General features: G+C 49.0%; 1 protein-coding gene across 23 annotated transcripts in view; it reads left to right on the top strand.

Annotated features, from left to right (window-relative positions):
- KALRN (kalirin RhoGEF kinase) overlaps nucleotides 1–24536 on the top strand; it is a 735103-nt gene that overhangs the window by 188293 nt on the left and 522274 nt on the right. For all 23 annotated transcript variants that reach the window (XM_066240737.1, XM_066240739.1, XM_066240742.1 and 20 more), the window contains exons 2-3: nucleotides 14448–14522; nucleotides 21933–22047. In XM_066240737.1, the coding sequence (XP_066096834.1) occupies nucleotides 14448–14522; nucleotides 21933–22047 (190 nt within the window). The remainder of the gene's footprint in view (nucleotides 1–14447; nucleotides 14523–21932; nucleotides 22048–24536) is intronic.

Below are 24536 nucleotides of genomic sequence, written 5' to 3' on the forward strand. Positions count from 1 at the left end.
GTCTCAGGGCGTGCCTGCTCGGGGGGAGCTTGCCATCTCATGCACAAAATGGCTTGTTAGAGCAAACAGTGGCCCGGCATGGATGCTGTGGTTCCCTGACTAGGAACACTTGAGATCCCCCTTCTTGTCCTGCAACAAACCAGCCTCCAGGGGATCTTGCTAAATAACTTTGCAGACCCACTCGGCTGGCTGTAACCCTGATCATCAGCCCCCGTGGGTCCCGGAGGGGTCAGTGTGTCATTCCTCTGCTGGCAGGGCTTAGAAACCAGGGCAACCTTCAGTTGGGAAACTTCCAGGGGAGGTACTGCCATGGCATCTATAAAACTCCTTTCACATCTCACCTCAGTTCTCCTGACCCTCAGTAACTCCATAATGAGAGAAATCAGAACCACCTCTTATGAAATGTATCCTTAGAGGGTAGGATCTTGTGTGCAGTCTTTACCTCCCATCTTCTGCCTCAGCTTTCATTTACCCACACTAAGGAATCGAAATCATTTCTCTTCTCCAGCCACTTTCTCCACCAGCCCAACCACAGCATTAAGTCCCAACTAAACAGTGAGTGTTAGAAATTGGGCCATGAGTGAGGCAGATGCTGAGTAATAGGATATGGTGGTTAGAACATGAGATAAATTACAGGGTCTCATTTAAACTTTGCCTTAGGCCAATGGTTTCCAATCATCTAGAGAGCCATCAACTCCTTTGAAAAATCTGATGAAAACCAGAATTACACAGATTCTTTTCTCAGAAAAATAGATACATGTGGACATATATGCAGAAATTTGGATGCAGTTTTATGAGGTACTTGGCCTTTCCCAACCACACCCATTTTTGAGGTAGGATTAGGAAGCCTGTTTGGTTTACCAGGTGTCCCTGGAATGTGTGGCTTAGTATGTCCTGTGGTAAGCAGAAATGAGGGTTACCTAGGCAACCCTTTGCAGATATCTCTCTGCTCCTTGTTTTCCATAATTCTGGAGAAGGATTCTAGCTTTATGAGATATTCAGATTATCCCTGATTTCCTATTTATCACTTGACAATGTTATCTCTTCTTTCTAAAGAAATAGCAAGCATCACAAATCAGACTCTTCTGATCTTGGTTAGTTCCTAGCTTAGGCAGGCTCTTGGTTACGCTAGGTCCACGGGGGGAGCTTTGTTGCAAACATTAACTCATCTCTCTATTACTCTGAAGAGGGTCTGGGTCAAGGGGGAAAATCTACCATGCCTTGGATACTCTTCTCTGTTCCCCTAAACCCCCAGAGAGACTTCATTTCAGTATTTACTACCATCCTGTCCAGTTCAAGACCTTGCTGAGGATGCTATAATCTTTTGCCTCTTCTCTCGTTATTGCTTTTTCACTTTTTAGATACTTTCTTAGAGTTCCAGTTCTATTATCCCTTTGGAATTTTCTTATATGTGTGTACCTCTGTCATTGTGTTTCATACATTGAATTAAAATTACATGTTGATGTATCTGATTCTTTCCCTAAACAAAAAGTCCCTCTAGGTCAAGAATGCTAAATTTTTTTAGTCATTGTCCCCACAGTGACTGGAACTTTGTCTGACACATATAGGTGCTCAATAAATAGTTATTGAACTGAATTGGGTAGTGTTTAGATACTCATGGTAATAATTTAAGGAAAGATTTAAAAGTGGCTTAAAATTCTAGAAACCTTTCTCTGGCCAACCCATTGCCTCAGATAGGTCAGCCAGTTTATCCAGAAACCTAAACAGAGTATCAGAAGACATAGTATTATGTAGTTCATGCTGTCTCAGTCCCATAGTGAGGAGTGTGTGTGTGTGGTGTGTGTGCTGTGTGTGTGGTGTGTGATGTGCTTAGAGATTTTTTCCTTGGTTACTGCAATTATTTGAAAACAACACCTTTTTATTCGCTATGGTAATTTCTTCATGTCTGTGTTCCTTCAATGCTTCTTCATATTTGTTTATCTCCCTGATTATCTTAATGTCTCTTTTATCTCAGCATTTCTCATTTGGTTCTTATGTCCTGGGACAGGCTGGACAGCAGCCACTGCAAGTAGCGACTACACAGTGAGCTCAGGACCAAGGACAGCAGCACTTGTCTTTGAAGAGGGGGAAGGTGCTTTCGTTTGCTCAGTTTGTTCAATACTGTAATATGACCTTTGGGTGTGGCCCTTCTCACTTGTTGGGTTGCAGTCTGCCAGTCCAGGACAGTTATTACTTTGGCCCATGTAGTTCCATGTCCGTGTTGGGCCCGTGTCCAGTCTGTGCTGGCATCTCTGTGGCATTACTTCCCCTGATGGGCCTGGCAGTGGGACTGGGGCGGGAATGGCACAGCTGTGGAATCAGAAAACGTTGGGGTGGAGCAGGAGAACTCAGGGCCGGGGTGAAAGAGGCGGATCCAGGGGCTGCCCATGCGGGTCTCCTGCTCTGAGCCCTGCAGTCAGCCATGGCTGCTCTATGCCACCTCCACTTGAGTTTCAGGCCATGGGAAATGGGGTGGGGTGGCACAGGGGACAGGTTTTGGTTTGGGAGGTACTGGGCCATGTCCTGTTCGGATGCCTACCAGAGTGCCTTTTATAATGACAGAGACCAAAGCTGGCTTTTTAAATCAACACTTTCATCTTTAACTAAAGTCGATTAAATTAAAATTAATTAAAGTTAAAATAAATTTAATTGATAGACATATTGGAGAAGAGGGCAGAGGACAGAGAGTGAGGGTCCTAAAGAACAAGACTTGGATGTGTCTGAACTTCTACAGCACCTGTCTTCTGCCTCTGAGTCCCTCTGAACTCTCTCCAGATATTATATATTATAGCAGCAAATGTAGTGCCAGTGTGCAACAGTTATTCATATTCATCCCTGTCTAATTCATCACTGGTTAATGTTCTGTGTTGATTTGAAGACCCATCTAAGAATAATGCTCAGCCTAACAGAAAGGCACTAAATCTTCCACCATCACCATCATCCATGAGCACTTTCAATAACCAGGTCAGTTAGCAAAGAATCAGTTTTAAAAAAAATGATAGGCAGATATACTCACGTCTGAAGTGGCCATTTTCTTGTGTCTAGACCCTGAATGATATCAGCTTTTCTGAGGAGGGATGGGGGTGGGGGGCAGACGAGTGAGCTGGTGTGTATTGCAGCTGAGGTCCCAGCTCGAGCCAATGTTAAATCTTGTGAAGAATAAACAGAAACATTTTGCTCATTAGCTGGGCTTAGAGAGGTGTTTCCCACATGTTTAAAGTGCTAATTATTAGTGATCTTTAATGGAGCTAATTTCACAATGATAAGTATTATAAATTTCTGCTCTTCAAAAGTAGCCCATTAACCAGGCCTTTGTATCTAGTATTGACTTTAGAAAGTTAATATTAAAATTGGCCAGAATTAGGTTTCACATGGGAGTGTGAGAGTAAGATGGAGATGGGTGTAGAAACAGGCACAGAAAGGGACCAGGGGAAGAAGAGGCATAGCAATTTTTAAGCACCTTTTTTTTGTGGAAGGCACTATGACAGTGCAGGTGAGTAAGGGTCACTCATGAAGAACCAGCTGTCTGCAGACACCAGTGATGTGGACACAGGCTCCCAGTCCCTGCCCTGAGGAGCTCAGAGTTTAGAGAGGGGTCCAGATGCCACAGTGGAGGTGACACAGCAGTGTGTACCTACCATGGGATATACAGGGGGGGGGACCGGCCCAACCAGGGGTGGAGAAGGGATTAGGGGAGGGGGAGGCTCCCTCGGGAAGGTACACAGCTCACTGCAGTGCAGGGTGGAGCACAGTCATTGTGAGGAGTGGCGTTCTAATGATGTCAGAATTGAGAGACGATAGGCATCGCTTCTCCCTAGTGTAAAGATTGCCCAATCTGGCTGGCATCTCGAGCCCCTGGCTACTGCCTCATGATGCATGAGATCATGTTGGCTTGTTTCTTTGTTTGTTTCCCCCTTTCCCCTTTGGCACTGAAATCAGGCTAGCTGAGGCTTACGAATGTCCTTTTAGAAGTCCCGTAGCCCAGTGCCAGGGCGGAGACCTGCTACTCTGTCCCTCCCACGCCTGCAGCTCACTCAGGGAGGAGGGTCATGTCAGGGCTCCTTTGACACTTGCAATCTCAGTGGTGAGGACGGATGTGGGAGGTGGCCTCCAGTGGGCGGGTGGACCCCCAGGTTGGGGAGAGGCAGGTGCATCTCCATACCATACTGGGTGTTCTGTTGCTGACACAAACTACCCAGTCTCTTTCTCTGCCAGATGCATTCCTTCCCCTTAGCATACACTTCCTGCCTCGGTGGCAGTTGTTTTAATGAGAACTCCAAGGGACATGTTTAGAGTCACTGGAGGAGTTCTCCAACAGGCAGTTTCCTCGATAGCTCATTAGCGTCTATAAACAGGGGACAAGACATTAACCTTCATCTGTGTGTGTATCTCCCGCTCACTGTATCCTTCTCTTACCTCTTCCTCTCATTCTTGCCACCTCTCTCTCCTTCTCTTGTGTTAATATAGGAATGGGGCGGGGGGTGGTGGTGAAGGGACAGTGAGGGGAACGAAGCTCCTCACCTCCACCCTCCACTAGGTTCCCTCCTGTCCCGGCTGCACTGACAGTGTCTTCTCCCGAGGGCTTTACCCATTCAGCCCCTATACAGAGGGACCTGAAATCTCTTTCCTTTATTATTTAGTTCTGTATTGCGTCTTCATGGGGTCTTACACAAACTCCCTGCCTGCTACTGGCCTGGCGGACTCCCAAGAGGTGTCTCACAGACAGACCTTCCTCCTGACGCAGGGAGAAGATACAGAGAGACAAAGCTCCGGGGTCCCCGGCCTCCACATTCCACCACCTGCCTCAGCAGGAGCGTCAGTCCCGTCCTCCTCTGCTTCCTGGAAGATCGCACAGAATGTGATGTGGAGGTTGGGGTCCGAGCCTGCTGGGTCCAGCTCTGCCCTGGAGTCACAGCCTCCCTCGGGGACCAGGCAGATCCCACCCAGCTCTGGCTCTTGCTACTGGCTCTCAGAGCTCCTGAAGGCACTTGGAACCACGTCTTTGCTGTGGCCTTCCCAGGAGCCCACCCTATGGAGAGGTCAGGTTCGGAGTGAGGTCACCTCCGTGCCCACACTCCTTCCATCACTCCCTGAGTCTGCTTTTCTGGTCAGCCAGTAAGCCCCCCCCTCACCTCTGGCATCTGGCTTGCTTGCCCCTTCCTCTCTGCCCAGGCCTGTGCTGCTCCCCACCAGAGCACCGTTCCAAGGCCCTGCCTTCATCCAAAGTCTGGTTCAGAGATCACCTCCCTGAGGGAGCTGCCCTGATGATTCATCTCCAGCTCACCATCTGGACTCCCTGTCTTCGTAGGGTCTGTGTGCGCTCAGGTTCACTTCGTTACTGCTTGAAACCCTCGTGTGTGACAGGCACTGCACTAGGTGCTGGGGTAGAACGACGAATAAGACATGGTCCTACCCTCCCTGTGTCAGCACCAGTTCATGGGGAGTAGAGTGGAAACACAGAGATGCCTTGCAGGGCTGATAGACTACAAGGAGTGACCAGGGACATCCCAACCCGATCAGAGGTCAGGGGAACCGCACAAAGGAAATGATGGCTTAGCCAGAGATTAACGGGGAGAATCGACAGAACCGAGCAGCTGCATCAGCATTTGGTGGGTAGGAATGGCGGAGTCCAGGATGCTGCCCAGGTTCTGTTTCGGTAAATCAGTGGGTGATGGTCCCCACAAGCGGGCAGCCAGGCTGAGAGCAGATTGGAAGGGTCTTTGTTGGAATCTTAAATTGTTTTTTTTGTTTTTTGGGTTTTTTTTGTATTTTTCTGAAGCTGGAAACGGAGAGACAGTCAGACAGACTCCCGCATGCGCCCGACCGGGATCCACCCGGCACGCCCACCAGGGGCGACGCTCTGCCCACCAGGGGGCGATGCTCTGCCCCTCCGGGGCGTTGCTCTGCCGCGACCAGAGCCACTCTAGCGCCTGGGGCAGAGGCCAAGGAGCCATCCCCAGCACCCAGGCCATCTTTGCTCCAATGGAGCCTCGGCTGCAGGAGGGGAAGAGAGAGACAGAGAGGAAGGAGAGGGGAAGGGTGGAGAAGCAGATGGGCACTTCTCCTGTGTGCCCTGGCCGGGAATCGAACCCGGGATCCCTGCACGCCAGGCCGACGCTCCACCACTGAGCCAACGGGCCAGGGCCTTAAGTCGTTTTTTATACAGAGGCTGGTAGCTTCCTGGTGTCAGGGGAAATGGGCGCAAGGTATTTTATGAGGGTAGAACTCTCAAAGGGCAGAAATGAGCGCGAGGTATTTATGAGGGTGGAAACTCTCAAAGGGCATCTCGAGCCCCTGGCTACTGCCTCATGATGCATGAGATCATGTTGGCTCTCCTCTCCAGGGGAGAGAATTGCCCATGGTGAGCACTGTGCTCTCATTAGATGCGGAGCTCCATGTGGTGGGGACATGCTCCATCCTCTGATTCCCTTTCTGTATAGCCCAGAGTTCAGGGCTCTGTTCCTGTGCTGAGGCTCCCCTGTCCTCCAGAGCCGGCTCAGGGATGGCATCTTGGTCTGTAGTAATGATCACTGACAGCATTTATGGTATTGAGAGCAGTGAGGAAAATGGGTCTGAGGGTCTGGCTAGTCTGGAAAGATCTGTTGTGGAATAGAAATATTTGATGCATGAAAGAGTGGTTGAAGCTACCATAAATCTGAGCAGTTTGAACAGGTGTCATTCATAAACATTTCCATTTTCAAAAAACAAGACCTGGGTCCAGTCTCAATGCCCTGAAAGTGGATGTTATCTATTTCCTGGATGCCTTTTTATTCCAGAGCTGAATCTGAGCCATGGGTTACAAGGTAGTGGCTGAATCTCTGAGGTTCCCATGGTGGAGGCAGGAGGGGTGATAAACAGTACTAGAACAGACTTTAGAGGTTCATTTTGGACGAGGCTAAAGGATGCTTTTATCTATCTCTGCCTCTGAGGCAACTCTGGAATAGAAAAACACACTTTATTGCAGTTTTTCAACTGCCGGTTTGCAGACTGGTCCACCAGAAATTTCATGTGTGTCTAAAAAAGAGTTAACCACCCTGATGCTGTGTGAAAATTATCGGCCCAATATGATCTTAGTCGAATTGGCTTAGGCTCAGTGTGAGTTCTGCCTTAGTGGTCCCTGAAATAATTCACCTATCTTCACTGGTCCCCAAGTATAAAAAGGTTGAAAACTGCTGCTTTAGTGTGTAGCACTTCCCCACAGGTAATATGCATGAGAATCTTTGGGTTTCTTGTTAAAATGTAGGTCCTGATTGTACAGGTCTTGGGTGCGGCCTGAGAGTCTGCATTTCCAGCAAGGTTCTAGCTGGCAGGTGACTCTCCTTTGAGTAGCAAGGCTTTAAGACTCACCATTAGATAATCTTTCTTTTGAGCCCCCTTGGAGTCTGAACATGTGATATCCTATCTCTGATACAGCTTGTTATCTTTTCTTCAGACCTGTCTGTCTCTGCCTGGAAGTCTTTGGAGAGCGGGATCTCTCCCTTATCTGTCTGAGCATCACCAAAGCCTAACACAGGACCTGGCACGTAATAGGTGCTCAATAAAGAACTGATGGAAGAGTGGCTCTGGGAGTAGAAAACTGTCTAGATTATGCCCACACCGAGGTTCGGCCCATCCGGCTCTGGGACCTCCCCACTGGGAGCCTAGTTTGTTTTGTGCAGCAGCTCGGTCGGCATTTCAGTGGAGCTTTGCCGGGGTCTCCATGCCGGAGCAGCACAGGGACAGAGTGGACAAGGAGGCAGAGACCTGAGCATTGGGCGGCTCACCACCTCGGTGGTGAAACAGGGTTCAGGTGCACGTGAAGCAATGTTAGGATACTCACACAGTAAGGTCTACATAAGTGCAGATTCAGGGAGTGGGGCTGAGAACCGAAGGCGGTAAAGAGCCGTCCCCAGGTGCCCTGGCAGCTTGCGCTTCCTCGAGCTCAACCTTGAGCTGTTTGTGTCTTCGCCTGCTATCACCAGGCTTGCTTTCTGAAGGAAGTTAGCCTGGGGCACAAGACCCACAGCTGCCCTGGGGGCTCCCTGCCATCCCAGAGCCACAGAACCATGCACTGGGACTGTGTGACACGGAGCCCAGTCTTGGTGTTGCCACGAGGGGCCACAGAGCGGCTGGGAGCTGGAGTGAGGCTGGTGTGTGTTTTCCAGCTTGGGGAAGGGAACAGGAAAATGTAAGGAGGAACAGGCAACCGAAGTGTAAGCAACGTGTTTGGAGTGAAGAGGAGAAGAAAGTGGCTTGGAGAAGACCCACATTGGAGATCCGGGGAGGTGGCCATGGTCATTTTTACTTCCCTAATAGATGCAGAGCATTTCAACCTTGCTAATTAATGGGAACAACAGGCTTGTAATTCTGCCAGCAGCAGGACAGGAACGGTGTGGGATTGGCGCCGAACGCCGGCTGAGCACGCCTTTGTCCGTAAGAGAAAACACGGCTCTCTCGGTGGGGCGGGTCCATGAGGGTGTCCTCTGGTTCCTTTCCTTTATTTTTTCCTTGCAGTAATGCCAAAGGTTTAGGGGCTTTTATTTCTTCTCTGGCTTTCTTTACAGGTAGCAAGGGGTCTACTGTTTCAACTGGCTTTTCTCTTAGAACGGGAAGCTGGTATACGGTTGGTCTAGAGTTTATATAATTTATAATTTGTGCTGTCAGATACATCTTATATCAGAGATTGCAGTTACAGTTCAACTCCGCTTCACAGAAGGGCTTCCATCACTGGACTCTCATTTGGGTAACTGGGCTACCTGCAGACGCTACATGCCTGGAACATCACAATCCCTAACCCGACTCCTGGGAAGAAGCGGGCTGGGTGGGGCACCAGGGAAGAGCTGTCTCACCCTCAATAGCACACCGACTCTCATTAGGGAATTTGTTCCCAACACTGCCTTTCAAAGTAGATTGATCTGACAGTCTGAGGATCTTACAGGCTAATGAACATGAGGAAAAGATTTGAAAGTCCCAGAGCTGAGTGGCACTCTGGAGATCATCTACTCGGATCCCCAGTGCTTGGTGTGACAGATGAGGCCCTTGACCTTGTGCAAGTCACTTTAGGAAGGATTAACATTCATTCTTTTATTTATGATCTCATCAAATATGTATTGGCCATTTACTAGAAGTCCACCCAGACATGTACCTGCTAGTGAAAACATGTCGCTCTTTTTCTGGTCCTGTTTGAGTTGGCATTCGATGGACATCTTTATTAGGGAGCCTGACAGCTGGGTTTCCAAGGCCCTGGGGGAACTGAAAGAGGCTCTTCCTCCAGTGCAAATAGGTTTGCTGTGTGAGGTCACCAACTTCTGAGCTGCTGGGCTAATTAGTTTAGCTCGGCTTGGCTTTACTTAATACATATATTGTTGAAAAGCTATTTGTAATTCAATTTTCGGCAAGTGAAAAACTAATTTAAACCACTAAGACAGCTTTTATTTAAAAAGACCCCGGAGCAACTCCCTTTGTCATGTGAAACGTCTTGTTACTGTTGTTGGAAATGATTATCCCCTAGTTAAGCATTGTAAATCCGAACACTTTAGGGTTTCTTACAGTAGGCACAGCCTGGCAGAACACACAGTGGTGGTTTGAACTGGGTGGGGGAGGACTGGCCTGGACAGAGGAAGCCCGAGGAGTCTTAGACCAGCCCAGCCCACGATTTGACAGGTACTGGAACCCACGATCACAAGCTGCAGGGACATGTGCTCCCTGGGCTGGGTCCTGGAGCCTGGAGGGCAGGAGGGAGCAGGGCATGATGAGGGGTGGGAAGGGTGAGCCGTGGAGTTCCAGCTCTTCCGTCTACTTGAACCTAGTAGGGGAGGAGAGGAAGAGCAGCCAGAAAATAGGACAGGAGTTTAGGAGAGAGGGTTATATGGATTCTTTGTTATACAGTAAACTCTCATTAGTTGGATCTTTGCTATTTTTGAACTTGTTAATAATCTGGAAAAAGACAGGGCTGAAGTTTAGATTTTCATATTATTATTTTTTAAATTATTTTTATTTTTTGATTACAGTTGACATACATTATTATATTAGTTTTTAGGTGTACGCTCCAGTGAGTAGACATTAAATAACTTACTAACTGATCAGCCCAATAAATCTCCCACCCATTTGACACCATACGGTTACTAGAATATAATTGACTGTATTCCCAATGCCAGTGGTTGATAAACTCATTAGTCAACAGAGCCAAATATCAACAGTACAACAATTGAAATTTCTTTTGAGAGCCAAATTTTTTTAAACTTAAACTATATAGGTAGGTACATTGTTATTAACTTAATTAGGGTACTCCTGCACTGGCCAAAGAGCCGCACGTGGCTCTCCAGCCGCGGTTTGCTGACCACTGCCCTATGCTGTCCTTTACGTCCCCATGACTGTTCTGTAACAACTGGTTTGTACTTCTTAACCCCTTCACCTTTTTTACCCACCCCCCCTCATCCCCTTCCTTTCTGGCAGCTGTCCAAATGTTCTCTGTATCTATGAGTCTGTTCTGTTCTGCTTGTTTGTTTTACAGATTCAATTGTTGATAGATATGTATTTATTGCCATTTTATTCATATTTTTCTTTTTTCTTCTTCTTCTAAGGAAAAGCTAAAGGAATTCATTACCACCAAACCAGTATTATATGAAGTATTAAAGGTTCTTTAAATTTTTTTCTATAGCAGCAATTTTCAGCCTTTTTCATCTCACGGCACATATAAACTAATTACTAAAATTCTCAGCATACTAAAACAATTTTTTTTTGCCCATTTGACAAAAGAAATAGATACAATTTTGATTCATTCGCACCAAATGGCTATTGTTGTGTTGGCTATTGTCATTTTTTTTTATTTGACAATCTAAGGGAAAAGAGGTCAGTGCCCATGACCAAATAGTCAGGTATTGCATGTTTTAAAAATTCTTGTGGCCCTGGGTAGTTGGCTCAGTGGTAGAGCATTGGCCCAGTGTGTGGATGTCCTGGGTTCAATTTCTGGTCAGGGCACATAGGAGAAGCAACCATCTGCTTCTCCACCCCTCCTCTCTGCCCCCTTCTTTCTTCCCCTCGCACAGCCATGGCTCAACTGGTTTGAGCGCATCGGCACCAGATAGGCAGAGCATCTGCCCCAGATGGAGGTTGCTGGATGGATTCCGATTGGCACGCATGAGAGAGTCTGTCTCTCTATCTCTCCTCCTCTCACTTGGAAAAGAAAAAAAGAAAGTAAAAAAAATATATATTCTTGTGGCACACCAGCTGAAAATCGCCGTTCTGTAGAAATGAATAGTGTGCTTCGTGATGTAGAAGAGAATGTTTTAAAACTAACATATAGAAAGACAGTTTATATGTGACAGTGATCTATTTGGATGCAGAAGCATATTTATACAAATAATTCATGTATTAATTTAAAATGATCCTTCCTTCCCAAGGAAGCTGAAATGTCCTTATTACATGAGAGTTAAAAAAAAATACCCCTGTATATCTGTTATTTCTATAGTAATTTATATACTGATCCTAATTAGGAATAGCTTTTCTGTATTGGAAGATAAAATTAGAGCATAAAGACCTATAGAAACTAAGGATAGAAAGTACAAAACAGTGCTTATAATCAAGACTTTCTTTTTTAGGGTGTTTTTTTCTTCTGTTGCTTACAGTTTTTTCAAAGTAAGCCTTGCAGTGGGTACCCCAGCATCAGTACTATCAGTACTAGGTAAAGCCTTGCAGTGGGTACCCCAGCATCAGTACTAGGTAAAGCCTTGCAGTGGGTACCCCAGCATCAGTACTAGGTAAAGCCTTGCAGTGAGTACCCCAGCATCAGTACCAGGTAAAGCCTTGCAGTGGGCACCCCAGCGTCAGTACCAGGTAAAGCCTTGCAGTGAGTACCCCAGCATCAGTACCAGGTAAAGCCTTGCAGTGGGCACCCCAGCATCAATACCAGGTAAAGCCTTGCAGTGGGTACCCCAGCATCAGTACCAGGTAAAGCCTTGCAGTGGGTACCCCAGCATCAGTACTAGGTAAAGCCTTACAGTGGGTACCCCAGCATCAGTACTAGGTAAAGCCTTGCAGTGGGTACCCCAGCATCAGTACCAGGTAAAACCTTGCAGTGGGTACCCCAGCATCAGTACCAGGTAAAGCCTTGCAGTGGGTACCCCAGCATCAGTACTAGCTAAAACCTTGCAGTGGGTACCCCAGCATCAGTACTAGGTAAAGCCTTGCAGTGGGTACCCCAGCATCAGTACTAGGTAAAGCCATGCAGTGGGTACCCCAGCATCAGTACTAGGTAAAGCCTTGCAGTGAGTACCCCAGCATCAGTACCAGGTAAAGCCTTGCAGTGGGTACCCCAGCATCAGTACCAGGTAAAGCCTTGCAGTGGGTATCCCAGCATCAGTACCAGGTAAAGCCTTGCAGTGGGTACCCCAGCATCAGTACTAGGTAAAGCCTTGCAGTGAGTACCCCAGCATCAGTACTAGGTGAAGCCTTGCAGTGGGTACCCCAGCATCAGTACTAGGTAAAGCCTTGCAGTGAGTACCCCAGCATCAGTACCAGGTAAAGCCTTGCAGTGGGTACCCCAGCATCAGTACTAGGTAAAGCCTTGCAGTGGGTACCCCAGCATCAGTACCAGGTAAAGCCTTGCAGTGGGTACCCCAGCATCAGTACTAGGTGAAGCCTTGCAGTGGTTACCCCAGCATCAGTACTATCAGTACTAGGTAAAGCCTTGCAGTGAGTACCCCAGCATCAGTACTAGGTGAAGCCTTGCAGTGGGTACCCCAGCATCAGTACTAGGTAAAGCCTTGCAGTGGGTACCCCAGCATCAGTACTAGGTAAAACCTTGCAGTGGGTACCCCAGCATCAGTACTAGGTAAAGCCATGCAGTGGGCACCCCAGCATCAGTACTAGGTAAAGCCTTGCAGTGGGTACCCCAGCATCAGTACTAGGTAAAGCCTTGCAGTGGGTACCCCAGCATCAGTACTAGGTAAAGCCTTGCAGTGGGTACCCCAGCATCAGTACTAGGTAAAGCCTTGCAGTGAGTACCCCAGCATCAGTACTAGGTAAAGCCTTGCAGTGGGTACCCCAGCATCAGTACTAGGTGCCAACTTATAAAGAGAAGCAACTGTTGAATAAAAGACTCATTGTCTCCATTTAGTAAAAAATGAAAAAGCAGAAATGGGTGAAATTGTCAGAGACAGGAAACTTATGGTGGATTAAGGTGTGACGTCTGACCGTGGCAACCGGCATTCATGACTTCTCCTCTTCGGTTGAATGTGCAGTGGGCCCATTTCCCTTCCCTGGGTTGTTGTCAATTCCCAACCATTTTGGATCTCTTGAAATAGTGACCATTTAGAGGTTGAGCCTGCCCTGCATGGGACTGCCCTGCCCAGCACGGTGTTTCCTCTGTAGATTGTCACGTTTGTACTGCAAGGGAGTAAGCCGAGTGCAGAAAGGCACTAGCGAGCATGTCCGTGGTCTCTGGCTCTGGCTCACTGGACTGACACAGAGCTGCTTCTCCTCCAGGGTCCACCTGTGCCACGTTCCCTGTGCTGATACACAGTGGGACCTGAGCACGGGCTGTCTTTCCTGGAGAGCACTCCGGGGCACTCGGGTTAAACGAGAGGGCATAGTGGGCTGGACTGGGGCTTTGTGTGTGTGGAAGCTGGGTCCTCCCTTCCCAGCATCTCGCCCCCGACTGGGCTGTCCTTTGCCTCCTGAGGCTACTGTTTCTCCAGGCATGTGGTGGTCTTCCATTCAGAGCCCCATGCCTCTGCCTGCAACCCCTAACATGAGCTCAGCTGGACCCCAGAAAGGACTTTTCAATGGAGAAGCAAGATGTAATCAGAGAACAAGTTGCTGAAGGAGTACATTTTCTTCCCGGGGAGTTGGTGTCTCCTACGGCCTGGCTCTCGTGGACTGATGATGCGGACGGTGAAGGGGAGGGAGAGGGGAGCAGAGGAGGGTATTATATTCAGCTTTGCTCCCACTTGGGGGTTTTTGAGGCTTCTTTTTCCCATTTGTAAAATGAAGACTCACAGTTGCTGTGCACTAGAGGAAATGCAAGTAGAATTATTTAGGGCATTGTGGTCCATGCTGATGTTAACTCACCTGTGCAACAGATAATTGCTGTGTTTACTGTGTACCAGACACTATGCTGCTAGTACCAGAGGTACAAAAATGACTTCTTAAAATGCCCCGTCCTCAAGGTCACAGCAACCAACAGGACTGTAGTTGTTGCCTCTGGGGCATGGGGCTTTGTATATGTGGAGGAGGGTGACTTGGACTCTCTTCTCCCTAAAAAGGACCAGGAGGACCTCACCTGTGGCTTGGCATCGTGTGGAAGTGTTCTGTTGTGTATCCTCCCCTGTTCCATCGGGCTGGGCTGTAGGGCCTGAACAAGACATAACCTACTGGCCCATGGTGGGGTTGGGAGGCTGAAAGGGGACCCAGGGATTCAGCCACTTGGCCTCTTTCACCCTGATTCCTTCTGTTTCGTTGCCCCACAGGTTCTTTTCGGAATGATGGTTTGAAAGCTTCTGATGTCCTTCCCATCCTAAAGGAAAAAGTGGCCTTCGTTTCTGGTGAGTGCCTGCACAGCTCTCCTCTGTAATGGGCCTAGAGAAGCTCTGTGTGTGTGTGTGTGTGTGTGTGTGTGTGTGTTAGTGGGAAATAATTGGGGGCGGGATTTATGCACGGATCAGCTGCTTCCTCTCTGCAGAGGGAGGCAGAAAGAGAAGGGAGAGCCCAGCTGGGTGTTCTGGAGAATGCGTACAACCATGGGTGGGTATCTCCTCTACCTCACACCTGACAGCCCCCACCCTCACATACACCTCACCCTGCCCACCCTCGAGGCTGACCAGGCCCAGCAGGAGCCACGGAAGCCCTGGGAGAGAGCCTGCAGCAGGAGGAGTCTGTGCACTTCCCAGTTCCCAGTGGTTTTGTTTGGGTTCATCTCTGAGTGCATCAGAGAGAGAGTATTACATTTCTTTCTGGCTCCTTCTTATCTTTCCTAACTCAAGTGAGTATTTTTATCTATTTATGTTTCTGAATGGTGACTTCCATATATTATTTATTTCTGACTTTTCTCTCCAACCCATCTTGTGCACCTGGACCTTTTGAAGTCTAATTTGGAGTTCAGTAAACTATAACCTGTAGAGTATTTTGCTACAGGGCAACCCCCCTGTTTTCTGTACATAAAGGTTTATTAGCATGCAGCCAGGTGAATGTGTTCAGGTGGTGTTAGTTTCCTGCTGTAACAAGTTGTCACAGCCTGACCAAGGGGTGGCGCAGTGGATAGAGCATCAGACTGGGATTCAGAGGATCCAGGTTCAAGACCTCGAGGTTGCCAGCTTGAGTGCGGGCTCATCTGGTTTGAGCAAAAGCTCACCAGCCTGGATTCAAGGTCGCTGGCTTGAGCAAGGGATTACTCGGTCTGCTGTAGCCCCTCGGTCAAGGCACATATGAGAAAGCAATCAATGAACAACAAAAGTGTCACAATGAAAAATTGATGATTGAGGCTTCTCATCTCTCTCTCTCCGTTCCTGTCTGTCTGTCCCTATCTATCCCTCTCTCTGACTCTGTCTCTGAAAAATAAATAAATAAAATAAAATAAACAAGTTGTCACAACTTGGTGGTTTACAACAACAGAAATTTATTCTTTCACAGTTATGGAGGCCAGAAGCCCAAAATAAGTTTACTAGGCTGAAATCAAGGTGTCAGCAGGGCTGTGCTGCCTCCAAAGCTCTAGGGGAGAATTTGTTCTTGCCTGGTCCCATTCTGCTGGCTGTCAGCATTCCTTGGCTTGTGGCTGCATCATTCTCATCTCTGCCTCCCTGGTCACATTGCCTTCTGCAATTCTATCTGTGTCAAATCTCCCTCTGCCTCACAGTGAGGATATCTGTGACTGCATTTAGGAAGGGCCCACTCTGATAATCCAGGATAATTTTCCCATCACAAGATTTTTAACTTAACCACATCTGCAAAGATTCTTTTTCCAAAGAAGGTAACATTTACAGTTTCCAGGGATTAAATATGTTTGGGGACCATTGTTAAACCTACCGCAAGTGTTGTCAATAATTGCTTTGTCACTACAACAGAGTTGAATAGTTTCAACAGTGATACATGGCCAAAAGCCTAAAATATTTACTAACTGGCTCTTTAAGAAAAAGTTTGGTGACTCCTGGTATAATTGAAGCCAAACTGTAAGTTGCACCAGCATCACTCTGGGTGCTGGTTTCAGGGCTTCCTACAGGTCTCCTGGGTCAGATTCTCCGGCAGGGATGCGGGAATGGCAATGGGACTAGCTAGGGATCACTTTTAAAGAAACATACTCAAGTGCTTAAGCCTCATGCACTGAGCGTATGTTTCAGGAGAATCCTGGTCCTGTATAAGGAGTGGCAGTGGAATCACAGGGAAAGAGCCACTCCGGCCTCACAGGGCAGGGGTTCCCTCCCAGGCAGTGCTGGCCTGCTGATGGGCAGCTGCCAGAGTGGAGGGATGGCAGGGAGGAGAGGAGAAGCCAAGCAGCAGGTGTCTCCCACCTGCCCAGAAGGAAGGAGCAAGTCCAGCGATGCAGAGGGTTGGGGTGGGAGGTGAGGGCACAGTAGGAGATGGGAGTACGTTAGCCTTGTAAGGTCCTCTGTGCATTCCCTATTAGTGTGATTAGTAGTAACAGTGACACTGGTAGTTTATTATTGCCGTTGCTGTTGGAGGAGAGGGGCCAGGGAGCTGCCTGTCTCCTTACTGTATATTAGCTGCTGTTATGTGTGTGTGTTAGGGAGTGAGCCCTGTCACTGAAGATGCTGAAGCACTGGCTGACCCCTTGGCCGGATCATGTAGCAGCGGTTTCAGTAGGAATGGAGGTGGAGGTGAGACCCCCTCCACAGCCTTTGTGAACTTGGATCTGAGCAGCGGCTGAGCGTGAGGAAAGATCTTCACTAGAAGTTCTGGAGGCCACTGGGCAGCAATGACTTCTGCTGCTGCCCATAATCTAGGCTCCCAGGACATGGCCCTCAGCCCTCTGGGGAACCCGATTGTATCCTTTCCACTTCTGTATGGCCCTGGGCCTATTTGGCCTGATGACCTCCTTGTCCCCTGGGTGTCCTGCTGTTCCTCCCATTCTCTCATGTCTGGTGCTTCCTCTACCTGCAGAGCCTTCCACCTGCCGCCTTCTAGTCTGAGCCTCTCTTCTCCTTTCCAGGTCAGCTCCCACTTTGCCTCCTCCAGGAGGCCTTCCTGGCTGTAGTGCAGTCTTTGAGCACCATCTTGTTCCATCCAGTTTGGAGTATATGAATGTACATGGTACACTTTGACATAGTGACTTTTGCTTGATCGTTCATGGTTTATTTGTTTTTTCCCCATGTGAATTCCATCAGACCTCCGGGGCAGGGCCCAGCCATCCATAAAGAAGGGCCTCCCAAGTATGGGGAGCTGTCCTAATGGAGCACCCAGAAGCAAAGGGCCGGAAGGCAGTTAATCGTGAGTGGGGCATGCAGACACTTCCGAGAGCAGGACCGAGGGGGTGGGGGTGAATAGCTCAGGTCCATGGGGTCAGGCAGCCTGGGGTGAGGCTTTTTCATTTGTGTGCTGTCCTTCCCTCCCTGGGGGGGATGCTGAGGGCTCCGGGGAGAGGACTGCCTGCATCCAGAGAATGAAAACACAAAACAAGCCAGAAAAGCTCTTTGTATCCTAAGCTTTCAGAAGACAAAACACAAAATAAGACAAAATAAAGAAACCCAGAATTAACTAGTGCAGGGTAGCAGCTGCATTTCTTTCTGAGAAGACATCACTGCAGGAGGGTGGCGAGCAGAGAACGCACCACCGCTGGCTGCGCCTGCCCCGCCCCTGCCACGCCCCCTCCCCCCCACCCCGTTCCCCCCCCCCCCATGGCCCCGTGCCCGTGCCCGCCGGGGCCAGGGGACAGGAACGCCGTGCTGCCCTGGGAACACACATTTGGAATAATCCAGGGCAGCCCCTCAGCTTCTGCATGTGGGTGTGCACACATGTGTGTGATGGCATCTGTGACTGTGCCTCATGGAGCTTTTGTCATTCTAGCCAGACCCCATCCTGCTCTGTCATTCACAGCCTCCCCTTTGCCCTCTCCCCGGCTTCCTCCCACTCCCAGTGCCCACGGTGCCTTTTATCTAACCTTCTTGTGCCGGCCCATTGCACCGCTGTTATCTTCGTATGCACTCACCCCCTTTGTTGGCCACCTCCTGATGTCCATCTGTGCCACCTTATCTCCCACCAATATCGTCGCGGGAGATAAGGACCCTGTTCCCGGGGAAGTCCATGCTGCCGCGGTACAACCTTTTGTACTCCAGACCTTTGTCTCTCAAAGTGTGTGCCATGGAACGCAGTCCCGTGACATGATCCTCAGAAAAGAAAAAGGGGTTCTACTCTTAGGTAAATCCGAGAAATGCTGCCCCCCTCTTGGAGATGTGCTGTGGTCATTAAAGCGCGTATCCATCAAGCACATAAGAACATTTGCCAAACTACAGAACAACCTTGTCCCCTTAAAAACATCACATTCTCCGTTACCATCTTGCAGAACTAACATTACATGGACCAAACCTTGGTATGCTTCTTTAGGTGTATTTTTCTTGTCTTCCCCCAAAAGTACCCCAATCTGCCGGCCCTCACAGAAGCCTGATTCCCCCTGAAAGATTTAAGCACCATTCTCCTCGAGTTCATTCAGAGAAGCCTGGCCTTGCCCTGCTTTGGCCTTGCCTTCCCCCAGCCCTGACTTGCCCTGCCTCAGTGGAAGGGGGTCAGAGCTGTTTCTAGAACGTCCAGCCAGCCCACCATCCCTCTCTCTTTCTTCTCTGCATGCCTATCCTTTGGCTTCTATCACCAAAGCCTTGCACCAGTAGACACACAGCAGGTATTTGGTGAGCAAGGTAATGGCGCTTTTGAAGATGCTGCCACGATCTCTATCACATTTTCAAAACTTGTCTACTCTTGCCTCCTACCCTCTGTCTCATTTTTCATCTCTGTGTATGTCCCTCTGTAACCTCAGGGCCCATGTCAGTCTTCAGTCAAATTCTACAGCTTGGTGGCTGCTCAGCCTCCTTGAAGTCCCCCACCTCTCTACCATGGCCATGCACATCCAAGACCTTGGTCCTTGACGTGTCTTTCTGTCGCCTCAGGCTCTTACCTTTGACCCTTACTGATCATCCCCTATTGGTGGGGAAAATATTGATGTCAGATGAACAAAACATTTGCCGTTCCCTCTTCTCTGGGAGCTCATAACCCAGCAGGGATTTCCTATGCTCAGTGGGCCCACCCCACTTACTCCAGGCATTAGCTCTATTCTGCCTTCACTCAAATTAAAGCCTGGTGTGGATGATACAGCCAGACCTTTCAGCAGAGCCCAGACTGTGCCCCCAACACCCTGCCACCTTCCCTTAAGCCCACATCACACACTGTCCTGTTCCTCTTCTCTGGGATTCTTGCCAACGCTGTCCCACTCCACCTCTCTCCCTGCACCTCGCGCCTACCCTGACCCTTAGCAGGTGATCTCATAGCCTCTTTCACATGAAGGACTGTGTTCCCCATGCAGCCTGAGCTTCTCCCTCCCCATAATTTGTCTGCCCCCCCCGGTTCTGTTAGCCTGCTGCAGAGAAAGGGGCAGAGCTCCCCACCCCGACCTTCTGACGCCTCGCTCGTTCGAAGCCTCACTCTTTCCAGCATGACTCTCTTCCTCTATGCTTGTTCTGCCTCTTCTTCTTGCAGTCTCCTACAGTCCCGTCCTTTCTGAAAAGCACCTGGCTTGATCCTGCTGCCCGCTCTGGACTCCCTCTCCATGCTTCCTGAGGAAGGGGATTGCACTGCTTCTGGCTTTCTCCCCTCACTCTCCTTCCCCTGCCAGCTGGAGCCTTCCCAGCCATGATTTTGTGGACCTTCTGTCTCTCAGGACAGAACTGGCTCTGGTTTGGGAAGGGCACTGCCAGGAGCCCTCCACACTCCTTGGTTTGCCTTTGCCAGTCAACCAGTCATGGCTCCCCTTGGGCCCAGGGAAGGTCAGGAAGAAAGGCAATCACTGTGGTTAAAAGCACCTGAGTGAAAATCCTTCCAGTGAGGTCAAGGCTGGGGGTCGGGAGGGAAGGTTGAGAGTGTGGGAGAACCTCCCAGCTCTCCGGAAACTTTCCACTCAGTCCTTTTGTTTCCGTTCTTTGTATGGAAGGCAGTTGGGAGGTGGGGACCATTTCCAGGGCAGATGAGTTGGGGTGGTTATTGGTACAGAGCGTCAGGATCACGATATGGAACATCGAGCTGGGGGTCTGGATCCGACTCTGGCGTATCTACGTGGGGGTGCGCTGGGGTGGGGCTGGGGGGCGCCGGGGGAGGGGCAGCACTGAGACACGTTTTCATTAGAGCGGCGCTCTCAGCGGCCCTGGTCTTGTCCGGTCCCTTCCTCCTTGCAGCCTCCTTAGTTTTGCTACAGGATATTCTCGTGTGGATGGGGTTCTGGTTGTTGGGCCTCCCCTCTGCCTGTGTGACTTTGGGATTCCACAATCACGGGGAGGCATTATTTGTGAACTCGCACTCAGGTGGGGCCCTTGGAGGCTCTGCCTTCCCTTGGGTGACATCCTTTCCCCCAGGGCTAAGCGCTGCGCTCCTTTTCCAGTGTGGTGTGTGGCCACGCCCACCCCCCCCACCCCCCTTGCCGTGGGTTTCCTAGTGGCCCCGCACCGGAGGCTGGGACTCTGACAAGCGTGTGGGATGGGGATCACGCGGCAGGTGTTCGTTGTGTAAAGTCAGTGCCTGTGAGGTCATGGTACGCCCCTCAGCTCCACCCCCATCTAGCGCTCCTGAGAACCCTGGGCCTGCTTCCTACCATAGCGCCCATGAATGAATACATTTTAAATCATAGTGTAAATCATGAGTAGGAAGTTTGGGAAACAGAGAAAGAAAAAGCAATCATGTAAAATCCCAGCCTTCTAATAGCAGTGCTTGTTTTAGTACACTTCTTCCAGCTTTTTAAAATGTGGTATTTAGAGAACACTTGTAATCATAGTGTGTACAGTGCATCTGTAGTGATTAAGACCTTGAGTGTCCTCATTTCTAATAAAGATTCATGTGCTTCTTCTCCAGCAGGAGCAACAGGTGGCACTCAGGCAGGCAAGCAGGGGAGGATCCTTGACTGTGTCAGAAACACTTAATGTCTTCTCTATGAATGTGAGAGCCTCCCAGCAATGATACCCGAGTGGAGGCTTTAGGGTAGGAGTCCCCAAACTTTTTACACAGGGGGCCAGTTCACTGTCCCTCAGACCGTTGAAGGGCCGGACTATAAAAAAAAGAAAACTATGACCAAATCCCTATGAACACTGCACATACCTTATTTTAAAGTAAAAAAACAAAACAGGAACAAATACAATATTTAAAATAAAGAACAAGTAAATTTAAATCAACAAACTGACCAGTATTTCAATGGGAACTATGCTCCTCTCACTGACCACCAATGAAAGAGGTGCCCCTTCCAGAAGTGCGGCGGGGGCCGGATAAATGGCCTCAGGGGGCCGCATGCGGCCCTCGGGCCATAGTTTGGGGACCCCTGCTTTAGGGCCTCTCACTATGGTAGTCCCACCTCACAGAGCCCTGCAAAGAGAAGTGAACTGGAAGTTAAATTTCCAAAGACTATAGCACTTTCCGCAGTTTATTTTCTCAGTAAGAACAGTTAGACCACCTTTGCTCTCATTCCCCATTTTCCAGGTGCCTCCCCACGTGCCATCACTTGTCCTTGCAGCAACCCTGTACTGTGGTCCTTTTTGTTTCCACCTGCATTTTGCTGATGAGGCAGCAGGGAAGTCAGAAGACTTGCCCAAGGTCACACGTTACCCGCACCCCAATCTCAGGCCCCCGTCCTAAGCAGGGACCAGGTTTCTCTGGGCACGACTCCTGCCTGTTTCACCCAGCACTCAGATGACATTCTTGCTCCTCTGCAGCACACTGTCTGGTTTCCTTATACTCACTCCTCTCCCTCCCTACAGGGGGCCGTGATAAACGAGGTGGACCCATCCTGACCTTCCCGGCTCGCAGCAATCATGACAGAATAAGACAGGAAGACCTGCGGAAACTCGTGACCTATTTGGCCAGCGTGCCAAGGTAAGGTGAAGGGGATGTCCTGCTGGATGGGGGAGGGGAAGCCGGCTGATGCAAGGGAGTTGGAATGAGCCTCCATCCCTGCCAGCAGCCAGGGTTGTTTTGGCCCTTGTAGTGGATTCTGATTATATTCTTGGAACATCATCAGCCATTGTTCCTCTCATTCCCATCATTCCCATTGTTACTTCTGGGATGCCTCTGAATGGAGGAGAGCTAGAAGTGGGAACTGTGGGCCGGGGTGAAGGTCCCAGGCTAAGCGGACCAGGGCAGGGCCTGGATCTGGAGAGTGTGGCCTGGGGAGGGCGGGGAAGCTGCTGTTTACTTTGGGGAAATGGGAACTCGGACTGATTACAGTGACTCTGGCTTATGGAACGGATTATTTTAAAAACCTGTGGCTTGTGAATATGTTTGTAGCTTTGGAGTTTGGGTCGAATAACTCCACCTGTATCATTCCGGAGGCTTGGCCTAGGTCGTACATGTTCAGTGGGGCTAATAGTGCCACCAGGGGGATGAAAATGGTTTGGGGAGTAGCAAGAAAACTTGCTTTTTTATGTATTTAATGCAGTTCTACATATAGTGTGTGAATAGGGATATTGTATATTTGTAATATTAAATTTTCCCTGGGTGGGCGATTAAGGAAAAAAGTATAGAAAGTCTTTTTTGTGGGTAAGGGATAATGATAAGAAAATAGAAAATTTGAGAAGCAGTGGTTGCTGAGTGTTTCTAGGTGGTGCTGGCCCTGGAGGTTGGTGGAGGGAGACCTCCAAGGATGTGATGTAATATTGGTCTATATTTTTTAAGGAGGGAGAGGAGAGGTCTTTGCCTAATCAGAGAATCATAGACTGTGAGCGCCAGACTAGCCCTAGAAAGTAATCTAGGCAAATGCATGTTGTGATTTGTTAGGAAACAGAGTCGGTATGAGAAGAGCTGTTTATGGGGTGTCAGTGTTAGTGCTTGGCCCGGAATTCAGTCCCCCTGACTGATGCTCCAGGCCCAGCCTCGCGGAGATGAGAACCCCGTTCTCTGTCTCCTAGTGGCTGGGGCTGAAGCCTGGTAGATGTTTGTTGTGGCAAATGAGAAGTGGTGCCTTAGGCCTTCAGAATCTTCATCTTGTGTCCGTGCATGTTATAGGAGAACTAGTAAATTAAGGAGAGGAGCCGTGTATTCAGCAGGGCAACCCTGGATAATTCTCGAACATGCCAATTAAGTTCTTGAAGAAGGTGTCAGGTGAGGCAAGCACTACATTTGGAAGAGGTAAAGGGATGGTGGGTGGTGATGGCAGGTGGCAAAGGGGATTTGAGAGTGGCCATCAAATGCTTTGAAATGTTGAATAGAATGAGGAACCATAAAAGAGCCTCAAGCAGAAGGCTAAGAACAAATAAATACCGAATAGTGTCAACTTTCACTTTATGATAGCTACTGGAGACTAGAAAAAAGACAATAGGTCTTAAGTTCCAACAAAAGGAATTTGGATAATATTCGGAGAACTTTTAAACTTTGTACGTAAGACTTTGAAATGAAGAATAGACTCCAAGACTTTCTTTTTGTATAGGTCTTTCTTTTTTCTCAGCAGAAATATTCCCATCTGTCTTGGAGGTAAGGAGATGGACTGAATAACCCATGATTGATTGAGGTAATTTAGCACTTAGGCCACCTCGGGGCTAAGCAGTTTTAAAAGCCCCTTTCCCTGGTACGCTAACAGGCATAAAACTAGACATTTTCTAAACCAATTTACAAGAAAAGTTTTCTTGAGGACTCATAATGGACTCTCAGTTCTTTCAGTGCCAGAAGAACTTGGGGTCCCTGGGGGTTTGGAGGGTGCATTCTTTTCTTCCTGGTATGTTTATTGCCATCTCTGCGGCTAACGCATGTTCATCTTTTCTTTGGAACAGTAGGTGGAAGAGTCGAAAGAACACTTTTCTTTACTCTGACTTGTTAAGCAGAGATGGGATAAAACAGATTGGAAGCAATTAAAATGGAAAAGAATTCTGCTGGGTGAAGGGGAATGAAACCCAAGAGGGGCTGAGAGGAAGGTCATGAAAGGGAGAAACAGCACGTTATCACTGGAGGGATACGCTAGAGCCAGGCTCTCTGCCTCTCCGAGGGTGGTCACAAGTGCCACGTCCTGTGCTCCTGAGAACAGGGAAGGTGCTTCACAGCTTTGGGCAGGTGGGAAGAAGGATCCTGTTGCCATTTCCAGTGGGAAGGATTTTTCTGGGATACCCGCTGTTTCTCTCGGGCGCCTGGCAGGCTGCAGCATTTGCCCGCGGTCCTGCCCGCCTCATCACTCCCTAACTCTGCTGGCTGCAAGTTCACACACCACAACTACTGGGGACAGAGCCTGGGACAGAACTGTTCTAAAGTCAGTGAAGTCTGGTGACGGAAACTGAAGACCCGAGTGGGTCAGAGACTGTTTGTCACTTTTCTCCTTAGCCGTGGCTTTGGGAAAGAAGCGAAACTATGAAAATGAATGGCTAGGTCAGGTGGATGAT

The sequence above is a fragment of the Saccopteryx bilineata genome, chromosome 8 (assembly GCF_036850765.1).
Source record: "Saccopteryx bilineata isolate mSacBil1 chromosome 8, mSacBil1_pri_phased_curated, whole genome shotgun sequence".
NCBI classification, from domain to species: domain Eukaryota; kingdom Metazoa; phylum Chordata; class Mammalia; order Chiroptera; family Emballonuridae; genus Saccopteryx; species Saccopteryx bilineata.